Consider the following 11,146-nt stretch of genomic DNA (forward strand, 5'->3'; position numbering starts at 1 on the left):
TTCTAGGGCTTGAACATAGTGGCCACAACTTCTCTTTGGAAGAGAAGACTCAGTCTTAGTAGAACTATGACTTATGTTCATTAGAGGGATCAATGGTACTTAAGGAGACATATGTAACTATAGAGGCATAACGGTTATAGGCCAACTGTACTTACGAGCGATCTGTGAAGGGTTGTCGCACTGCTAATTGGTTAAGATGGACACATAATATATTTGTGATAAGGAGAGTTCAACTGTGGGTCTTTATTGGAATGCCTGGTAGTTAACAGATGGTGGATCCCATGACTAAAGAGTTTAGTCAGTTATTCATATACCGTTGGAGCTTCGAACTACAGGTCCATAAGGTCCCCTTGGTAGCTCAATGGATTCAATTGAGGATCAGTTCTTGGTTTTGATTTGAAATGTTCAAATTGACAAGAGGTATTTTGATTATATATGATATAATCGGTATGATGTATAAGATCCATCTAGTGGAGGATTTATGTAAATGAGATTTACATTAAAAACCATAGAATAGAAAAAGAACTATGGTTTATATGTTTCATGAGATGAAATATTAAAACTATATGTTATAAATATAGTATGATAAGTTGGTTATCATTTATATTTATAATAATATTAATTATTGGATAATTAATTCTTTTTCTTTAATAACTAATTGAGTGGGTGGTTATTGGATTTTCATGGTAACCATGAGATAAAAATAAAATGGTTTTCCTAATTTTAGTAACTGTTGAAAAGTTTTTTCATAAAAAGTTTTTGAGATTTCTCTCGGCAAATGGGATCTTATGGTAGTCGTCAAGTAAATACAAATTTACTAAACGATAGCTTGGGCGAGCTAAACGATTGTGCAATGGCGAGCTAAGCGATCGTAGAGTATTTACTAAACGAACGCATAGTTCTTGCTAGATGATCGCTTGCCCAAAGTAAGCAATCGTATAGTGTTTGTAGGCGACAGACATCGAGCTAAACGATCGCATAGATTTTGCTAGACGATTGGGCATCGACCTATACGATAGGTCTCAACCATCTCTCACTTGTCCAGTCGTGTGCACGATCGGTGTTTCCTCCTTCGTCTACCTCAATCCAAGTCTGAATAGAGCCCACCCTCTGGATTCTCACACCGAGAATACCAAGGTAACCTTGTTGGTGGTGTCATACTCAACTCGACACCGTCGAGGTGTTGTGGAGGCTATTCGTGTTGTTGCTGAGGAGTTCGTGGATGAGGTGATCATTGAGGACGAGCACAAAGTTTTCGTGCTGTGTTGCGATCGTGTAGATTGAGTGTTTGAGGTTGCTGTTGTTCAAGCGGTCACACACAAAGGAGTGTGGAGACGCATCTTCAAATGTTCGTAGAGTTTTCTCTTTGTTCATTTGAGTTTTCATGTTGTAATTTCTGTATCAATTGCATAACTGTTTGTTTCTGTACGACTATAAATATATGTTGTTCATTCATGATTGTAATTTAGAATGTCCTTATTTCCATTGCTCATGAAAATCTCGAATCCGATTTCCTTCAAAAGCATGCTAATTTACGTGTTTATTTATTCTATTTAGTGTAACGATTTTGTTTAACGTAAAATCGAATCGCAGGATGCAAGGCATTGCTCGTCAAAACGCTTCCACTGTAGGATTTGATCCCTATAGGACTTACTTGTTGTTAATGGTCTATATCCGTGGACAAAGAAACATATCTGCAATAAAAAGAGTGTAACTGTGGGTCCTTAGTGGAGTGTACCCATAATTAACAAATATTGATTAATGTGGTTAATGAATTTAGCCAATTAATCTCATATCGATGGAGCTTCTGATCTGTAGGTCCATCAGGCCTTCTTCCTAGCTCGTAAAGGGAATTGAGGTAATTATGTCTTGAACAGAATTTGAAATGTTCAAATTCACTTAGGGAAATAGTATAACGTATAATGATACGTTATAATATAAAGTTTATATTTTAGTTAAAATTTATAATATAAATTTAATTTTGGATATGATTCAAAATTAATTTATGGGGGAATTAAATTTTTGAAGGAGTTCAAATATTAATATGAATTGGATTCATATTAAAACTATAGGTTAATATTAATGTGTATTAGATGCAGACAAAAACTATAGGTATGAGAGAAAATATGATTCAAATGTAGGCTAAATTAAATATTTGATATTTAATTTGATTTGATTTAATTAAACGAATTGAATTAAAATTATAGATCATGTGAGAGATGTTTCATTAATGATTTAAATGAAATAATTAATTAAATTAAATTTAATGAATTATTAATTTAATTAATTAATCGATTAAATTAATTGGGGGATGTAGGCTATCCCATGTTCCATTCATCTCTCTCTCCATTTGGTTAAGAAACCTGTGAAAAGTAAGTTTTACAGGGGATTGTTTTTGGTATTCACAGAATTGTTCTATACAAAAAAAAAAAAAAAAAAAAAACTCTCTCAAAATTCTCCTCCTTCTTCCCATATTCATTTGGTTTCCACAAACCAATACCGAAAATTCTCAGAGAATAAGGAGATAGCCCATTGGTGGTGTTCGAGATTTTAATCCCAATTGGAGAATTTGCCTTATCAATTGAGTCTTCAAAGTAAGTAACGTTTCTTTTTTTCTCTGTAAAATTTATTCAACACTGCATGCTTAACCTAGGGTTTTACAATATATATAATTTTGTTAAATCTTTGTGTGTGTGTGTGTGTGAGTGTATTTTTTTGTTTCCAGTGTATTGGTATTTCACATGTTCTAAACGAATTTCGAGTAAGGTCCTGATTTAATTTCACTATGCTAGGGCTTTTATCCCTACATTTACATGAACCAACTTGAGGGCTACAATGATCCTCAACATCCACAATATGTGTTCAAACTTCACCGGGCACTCTGGTCTAAAGCAGGCCCTTCGGGCGTGGTATGACAAACTGAAAGCTACACTTATCCAATGGGATTTCTCTAATTCCAATATTGATAACTCACTGTTCTTCCTTATTCTAATTTATGTGGATGACATACTAATCACAGGGAACTCTCGAACTTTCATCAACAAATTTGTACAGCGGCTGCATAGTGTTTTTGTTCTTAAAGACATGGATTCCCTTAGTTACTACCTTGGTGTGGAAGTCTTGAGATCTCCTACCGGTGTGTTCTTTTTCAGTCCAACTATATATCTGACCTACTCAATCGAATGGGGATGAGTAAATCTCAAGCCATGTTCCATGCCTTCTACCATTAGCAAAAATATTTCATTTATGATGGGCTTCCCATGGATAATCTCACCTTATACAGAAGTGTTCTTGCAGCTCTCTAATACCTCACTCACACGTGCCTGGATATCTCCTATATTGTTAACAAGCTTAGTCAGTTTCTTTAACAGCCTACTTCCGTGCACTGGAAAGCTGTGAAGCGTGTTCTTCGCTACCTCAGAGGCACACAACACTATGGGCTATTTCTACCTAAAGCTGCTCATCTCGATCTTGTTGTCTACACTGATGCGGACTAGTGGTGTAATGTTGACGATCATAAGTCCATCACAGCTCATTGTTTATTCCTTAGAAAATCTCTTATCTCATGGCCATCAAAGAAATAGAGTGTGGTTGTCCAATCAAGTACTGAATCCGAATATCGGTCTCTTTCCTAAACCGTTGCTGGCATATCTTGGGTTCAATCTCTTGGTGAATTGCAGCTTTATCCCCCTTCCACATCTATAATATGGTGTGATAACCTCAGTGCTTTATCCTTCGCAGCCAATCTTGTTTTTCATTCCCGCAGCAAGCATGTGGAACTTGATGTCCATTATGTTCGTGATGAGGTGCTGGCAAAAACCATTGACGTCTGCTATGTTCCCTCCTTGGATCAACTTGCAAATGGCCTAACGAAGCCTCTATTTGAATCACGCTTCTCCCAGTTCAGTCACAAACTCGACGTGCTTCCAACACCCTCTCGTTTGAGGGGGATGTTAGAATAGGGGACCAAAATGATGTCGTGTGATTTATTTTTTACCTTGTACAATATGGTGTCGTCTAAATTCTTCCATTCTTTGGTTTTCTATTTTGTCCTTTGTATACGTGTCTGTCTTCTATTGACTTTACCATTTGTCATCCTTACCAAATTGTGTATATATTGAGTACCTCTCTAATGGAATAATCACATCGCAGAGCATATTTCCTTATTTCTCTGAATATCTCCTAAATTCTCTCTGTAACTCCACCAAAACCGAGTCATCAATCACATAATAATATCTGAACAAATCGCTTTCAAAATACAAAAGTAGGCCATAATACAATTTGTAATAGCTTGAATAACACTTTTAAAAAGTACTTCTTTAGCTCCACAGAAAAGAGCTTACCCTTCTAACGTTGAAGCATTTCCCAAATTCTGAACTTAAGAGGTCGATCATCATAATTTTTACATCGAGAGTAGGACGAGGAAACAACATGAATCTGTCGACACGATAATTAGGAAAAAAAAACACAATAAATCAGATTTGCCATTGACCAGAGCCTGTCTCGTACTCATCTAAAATAGTTAAATAGTATTGTATCGTGAGTTCACCATCACTTGCTATTCGTACATATAAAAAGGAAAGTAATCGAGGTGCATAAAAGTTGGGAAATGAATTTTAAAAAATTAATAAAAGAACTAAATAAAATAAGAGAAAAAAAACCACTTTGTTTTCTTTACATAAAAAATAATGCAGATTTTTTTTAAGCAGATGCACCAAGATTAAAACAAAAGAACCTGCTTAGTTTTTTTTTTTTTTTTTTTTTTGTACGATGTTTATTTTTAAAAAATTCAGTTTATTTATTTTTTTAATACAATTATTTAAAATTAATTTCCAAAAATCCCGATTTTTTATTATTTCAGTCTCAGATGTTGGCGTGGGTTAAAGAAACACGAGTCTCTGACGTAAAAGCAAGTCTTGTCTTTATCGTTCTTCCATATTTCACAAACATTAAGAAAGCAGAGAACCAAACAACACTTCATATTGCATTTTTTTCTTTTTTGGAATTCCAACTCTTCCAGCTAATTTTCCATTTGAAACTAGCCTATTTATTTACAATTTTTGTGCCCAAATCCATTCATAATCAATTTATTAACTGTATTTTACCTCTTTTCTCTTCCATCCTAGGTCTAACTCCGCCCCTGATCCACCGTCGCAAACACGCTTCCGACCACCGCAACGTCCGTCTCAATCACCACCCGGTTCTCCGATACATTTCTCACTATATGCTTCGGAAATCCATTGTCGCTGCTTCGAAACGAGTATTGAACGTTCCTAATATGATTCGGAAACGTGAGAACAGAATTGAAATCTAGAATCCATGAAGTTCCGTTTCCTTCCAATTCTGCGCTTCCGACTGTTGATTTCACCTGCATTCCTTTCGCGTTGTTTCTCTCGATCACCACCTGATCTATTTGCTTGAATGCCGATTTCGATTCGTCCAGTTGAACGATCGCCACTCCTTTGCCCGATCCGCTGAACATGTTGTCCACGATGTTCACTCCACTGACGATGCCATTGATCGATTTCAGCGTAATCGAAGCATCGCCGAGAAAGAATGTATTGGAAATGTGGAGTTGAACTGGATCTTCCGCTACGATTCCAGTGTAATCCATGTACGAATTCACGATTCTGGTCTGTGTTAGTCCTGGTAACTGCAAGTAAATTCCCGTGCCGCCGAATCCGGTTGCCTTGTTGTAGCAATGCACGCCTGTGATAATGTTCGCTTGGCCGGAGACGACGATTCCCGTGGCGGCGGAGAAAATGACGACGTCAGTTACGGCGTTGTCGTTGCCAACGAGCCTGATTCCAGTTCCGGAGAAGTTTCGTTCACCAGGATCGCCGCCGGCAGTGATGTGTTGGCCGAGGAAAGAGCTGCGGATGTAGGTTTCGTGGCCGCCTTGTACTGAAATCCCGGTGGTGGTGAAATGTGTAATATAGCAATTGTCTATGGTAGTTCTTAAGGAATTGACGACGGAAATGCCGCCACCTCTGTAATTGGAATCCAATAGAAGATCTCTGAAACTGATATACTCATAATTATATGATGAAGAAGAACTAAGCATCGCATCCTCCGTGGAGTTCATTGCTCTCTGGTACTTAATTTTCTTCGCCGCTGACAAAGACGAAGACGAAGACGGCGGCGATAATTCGATTAGGTATCCATCAGAGGGAAAATCGTCTGAAGCACGTAAACTTCCTCCGTGTATCTGAAATTTCATCAAAGTTCTTGAGAATATATATTTTTTTTTCCAACCCAAAATATCAATTTAAATTAAACTCCAAACTAATAATGATTCAAGGTGATTTGAATGTATAAAAGATCAATATTAATAAGTTTAACCACAATTCCTAAAATAATTAATAATAAAAGAAGCTTAACCATAACATTTCTTATGCTATATCTATTTTTTCCCCTCTTAATCAATAGCTAGACATAGATTTCTAAATAATGAGTTCATAAATTACACTTTTTTTAATTTAAATATTTTAAGAATGAGATTGAACCAAATATCTTTAGAACAATAATGATCGTATCCACCCTCAAATTAACACATAATTATTATTTTTTTAAAAGTATAAGAATAAGAAGTTAATTTACAAAACAGAAATTCATAAATTTATACAATAAAAAAGGTTAAAAAAACGTAGGTAAAGATAAAAATAAAATCTAAAGTATAGTGGTAATTGCAATTATAAATAATGTAGTGACTTGCATGAATGATATACCAATTGAAATTATAATGCACGATATTTAGTATATATATATATATATATATATGAACAATATCTTTACTTTTAATTTATATTTTATATGATTGATTTTCCAATTAAGGTATCAAGTAAGAGTAGATGAACCAATTGGGAGAAAACTTCAAAAAGGTAACCAAAAAGGAAAACTTAATTTATTATTGAATGACTTTTGGAGGCATCAAGAAAAGCAAGATTTGAGTTGGAAGAAAGACAAAGGCGTTTGCAAAAGCAAATTAATTGAGAGCACAAAACAAAGAACCTTGTTTGAAATGCAATGCTTTTCTTTCCATTTTCAAACACCTACCCTTTGAAAATTTTTCATTTTAAATTAAAAGTCCATTATCAATTATATATAATAGACACCTATTTTCTTTCTTAAGTAATTAAAGTCCATTTATTTTTATTTTTATGTCAAAATGAATAAAACTTTAATTGGCATATATTACTTTCCTTTCTTAGTTCAAAGTCTCTTTATCTCTCTTATTTCTTTGACTCTAAACTTACCTAAATGTCGTAGTTTTAATTATCAATTCAATTTTAGCTAATTCATATACTACTTTTTACAAAAAGAAAAAAAATATAAAACTATAAAATTCATTTATCTCATAAAAATAAATTTGACCGACATGCGAATTAATCATTGAATAACAATCTCAAACTTCATTAATTTTATCAAAAAAAAATTACTCCAAAGAAATCATCCATTTGAAAACATATAAATGTCCTATAATCATTAAAGGCATATGCTTGGAATAAAAACTTAGTAAATGATCAAAACTACACATTGTTGAAATTTAGAGTTAAAATTAATGAAATTAAAAGTGTAAGATCTAAATTGATATATTTCATAAGTGAATGGTGAAAATTGATTTTTTAATTTTTAAAATAATAATAAGAATAACAAGAAAGTCATTTTTAAAGAGTGGCCAAACAAGTGTCGAGTATGCAGGGAGAAAGGGGAAGTGAAATGACTTTTATAACCCTCTTATTAATTTTCACCAACAACCTTCCTTCCCCATTTCTATCGGGCGTTACCAAAATTAGTTGCACTGCTCTCTTCACCTAATTAAACACTTTTCAATTTCCAATTAATTCAACTTTTCTTTTTCCAAATTATTGTAATCAGGTGCGGGAATGCGTACCATAACATTGCCTACACCGGCAGCCGGTAAGCGCAGCGGACGGCTGATCAAGAAATTTCCACCGTCCAGATTAATCTGAGCACCTCCTAGATTCCTGATGCCCTCCATCAACGAGCCTTCACTCGTAGAATTGTACACATCGGACAACGCCCGGAGAAGCGATTCTGTACTGTCGATTTTACCCGTGGGATCGGCTCCATACGATGTCACGTGATACACACGAGCGCCACCTGGTGGCTACACCAATGAATTTGAATTGATTATGACAAACATTTCGGTAAAAATTAAAATAAATAAATAAATAACTTACTGTAAAACTGGGCATTGGGGCAGAAGGGGCAGAATCATGTCGAACCGTCAGTGAGGCTTTGAGTTTGCGTAAATTAGAGAAATGGCGGTGGTAATGGGGGGTTCCGCCGGAAAAATGGGTGGCCGGCGCCGGAGAAGAAAGGGAATGTAAATAGGGTGTTGCAGATGAAAGAAAGGGGAAGACGAGGAGAATGGTTGGAAGGCATAATATGAACAAGAGAGATGGTTGCGTCGCCATTGTTGGTATGTGAAGAAATGTTTTGGAGCAGGCTTTTCTTTTTTTCTTTTTATAGAGACAGAGACAAAGAGAGAGAAATGGTTTAAGTTAAAGGTTGGAATTTGGGATTGCATGGAGAAAAGAGAAGGGGTTTAACTACAAAAAGAGACCCAAGGATCTCAATTAATTAATTAATTAATTAGATACTGTTTTAGGGAAACGTGATAAAGAATATGACCCAGCAAGAACAGGCAAAATAATTTAAATTATTATCTTTTATAAGGTTTCATATCCATCCATTTATTTGTATTTGTTGAACTCAAAATAAAAGTTAAATTAATTTGTAAAATCTAAGCTCTTATTTAAAATTTTTAGATCTGTTATTTTGGAAAAATATAATTGACATACACACTCGAGATTACATATTATAATCTTCATATTTTCATATTTGTTCTACCCAAAATATTCTCATAAAATAGCTCAAATTTTTACTAGTCTTCTTTTCCCTTAAATTATGAGCTTGCTTTTGGAATTTTCAAAATCTTATGTATTTAGTCACATCTATTTTCTACATTTATATTTTTTTTAGTAGATAATTTTTATTGAATTTTGGCAAAATATTAAAAATACATTTTTCACATATAAAAAGAAGTTATGTCTTTGGTTTTTAATCATCTCAATTTTAAATACTTTAAGCTTTATACTGATTCAATTGTATGATAGTTTGAATGGTATAATGTTTAGAGAGAGTAATTTTGTAATTGAGGTTGTTGAGAGATTCTTGTGTGATTGTAGTAATTTCTCTAGTCGGTTGTTTTTTTTTCTTATTTGAAACTTTTCCACGCTAATTCTTGTAGTAGAGGTGAAATATTTTACCGTACAGTCTATACACTTTCAATCTTGTATCTAATAAAATTTTTGAAAAACCAAATAGTTAAAAGTTTATGTAGTTATTGTTTAATGGTTATTATACTCCTCGACATTTTCATGTGCTCTTTAAATAATACATCCTTAGTGCGTCGTGTAAATGTTAAATAGATTGACCGTACCACTTAAGACATCAATAAAAATCTTAATGTTAATTAATAAATTTTTTTTAAAAAAATAAAGAAATGAAGAGCAATCATAAGATTTAAATGATTTAAAACTACAATGATTAAACCCACAAACCTTTAAAAACCATACAACTAAGTCTATAATTTAACCAAAGAAAAAAGAAAAAGAAATAAATGAAGGAACTACAAATAAAAAAAAATATAAAAAAAAAAAGGTCCCGCATGTTATTGTTGGTTAGAAATGGAAAAGTAAACGAAAAAAGAAAAAGAAAAAGAAAAGGAAGTTGATGCAAGTTTTGGTGTGGTTTGGTTTGGTAGCCTAACGAAATTGACAAAGGGTAAGGTATTTTTACCAACTAAGTTAAGGTTATTGTTGAAGCAACCCCAAACCCTATCTCAAAATACCCTTTTATTATTATTGTTATTATTGCTATTCCTATTATTTTATTGCTGGAGGTTTGATGACAAAATATGTCTAACTCCCTGAATATTTTTTTCTTTTAAGATAAACACATTTAGTGTGATTCAAATTTACGATCTATTATAAATTATATTTATATTTATAATCTAGATGTAACTAAAAGATAAATATTCGATGCTTTAATGTCCTAAGCAAATTGGATATAAAAATTAGATATGGAGATATCACATATAAACCATCATGGGTGAAGCCTCCTCTTGGAATTATCAAAATAAATGTAGATGCTGCATTAAACATCCGACGATGGGCCTTGAAATTGTGTGTAGAGATTCCAACGGATTTCAAAATAAATAGGATTTTTTTGGCAAAAGCGTACTGCGCACATGACATATATATTTTTTAATCTCCCAAATTACAATATGGTCGATTAACAGTTTTTCGAGTACTGTGTAGTTCCTATATCGTGTATAAATTCTCACTAGCAATACAACGTAAATGGAATCGTTTATGAGAACATGTATCAATTCTCAATAGAAATACAGTAAATGGAGTTGTCGGTTATGTTATGAAACTTCAACCTAACCGATTGAAAAGATAAAGGTGCCAGATTTTTTTCACTATTTTAAAATTTGAATTGACGGTTTCATATATATTTTGATTTAGTGGTAAAAAAGGAGACATAGTCTCAATAAATGTTGTCCCCTGAAATTAGTCAGGGTGCGCGTAAGCTGGACTGTAAGCTGGCCCGGATACTTGCGCATATAATAAAAAGTTGAACATTTTAAAAGTTGGTAGAATCATTAATCATCACGAATTAAACATGTAATTCAATTTAGGTCCATCTTGATAATCATTTGGGTCCCATAACTATTTTATTTTTTATTTTTATTTTTTTGAAAAATTAAACCTATCTCCTTCTCATTTTTTACAATGGTGTGAATACTTCTTAATTACAAAAGTTGAATTCCTAGTCAAATTCTAAAAAAAAAAAAAAAAAAAAAAAAAAAAAAAAAAAAAAAAAATTAAGTTTTTTTTTTTAGTTTTTAAAATTTTGGTTGGTTTTTTAAATTATCGGTAAAAAGTAAATAACAAAGAAATAAATTTGGAGGTGAAAGTAATGTCTAAAGTTTTAATTGTAAAAAAAAAATGGTTATCAAACAATGTCTTAGTTTTTTTTTAAAAAAAAAAAAATTAAGCACATTTATATTAATTTTCAAAAATGGTTTTCCTCTCTCTTAAGTAAAAGAGTT

At 33.1% G+C, this 11,146-nt stretch overlaps 1 protein-coding gene across 1 annotated transcript; it reads right to left on the reverse strand.

Annotated features, from left to right (window-relative positions):
* Window positions 1-4,899: 4,899 nt before the first annotated feature.
* LOC120072796 (polygalacturonase QRT3-like) lies at window positions 4,900-8,540 on the reverse strand. Its single transcript, XM_039025300.1, has 3 exons — window positions 8,205-8,540; window positions 7,895-8,131; window positions 4,900-6,208 (listed from the first exon to the last, which is right to left on the reverse strand). Exons 1-3 carry the CDS (start codon window positions 8,439-8,441, stop codon window positions 5,129-5,131), a joined length of 1,554 nt encoding a protein of 517 aa, XP_038881228.1. The 5' UTR covers window positions 8,442-8,540; the 3' UTR covers window positions 4,900-5,128.
* Between the last annotated feature and the right edge of the window lie 2,606 nt (window positions 8,541-11,146).

Source organism: Benincasa hispida, chromosome 3 (assembly GCF_009727055.1).
Source record: "Benincasa hispida cultivar B227 chromosome 3, ASM972705v1, whole genome shotgun sequence".
Lineage (NCBI taxonomy): Eukaryota > Viridiplantae > Streptophyta > Magnoliopsida > Cucurbitales > Cucurbitaceae > Benincasa > Benincasa hispida.

What these genes read in the sequence shown, in the direction of transcription:
- LOC120072796 (XM_039025300.1), bottom strand. Translation starts at nt 8,441, where the DNA reads ATGGCGACGCAACCATCTCTCTTGTTCATATTATGCCTTCCAACCATT. An exon ending in CCCCAATGCCCAGTTTTACA is followed by an intron (nt 8,132 to 8,204) that starts GTAAGTTATTTA and finishes TCATTGGTGTAG; the next exon opens with CCACCAGGTGGCGCTCGTGT. An exon ending in CCGGTGTAGGCAATGTTATG is followed by an intron (nt 6,209 to 7,894) that starts GTACGCATTCCC and finishes ATGAAATTTCAG; the next exon opens with ATACACGGAGGAAGTTTACG.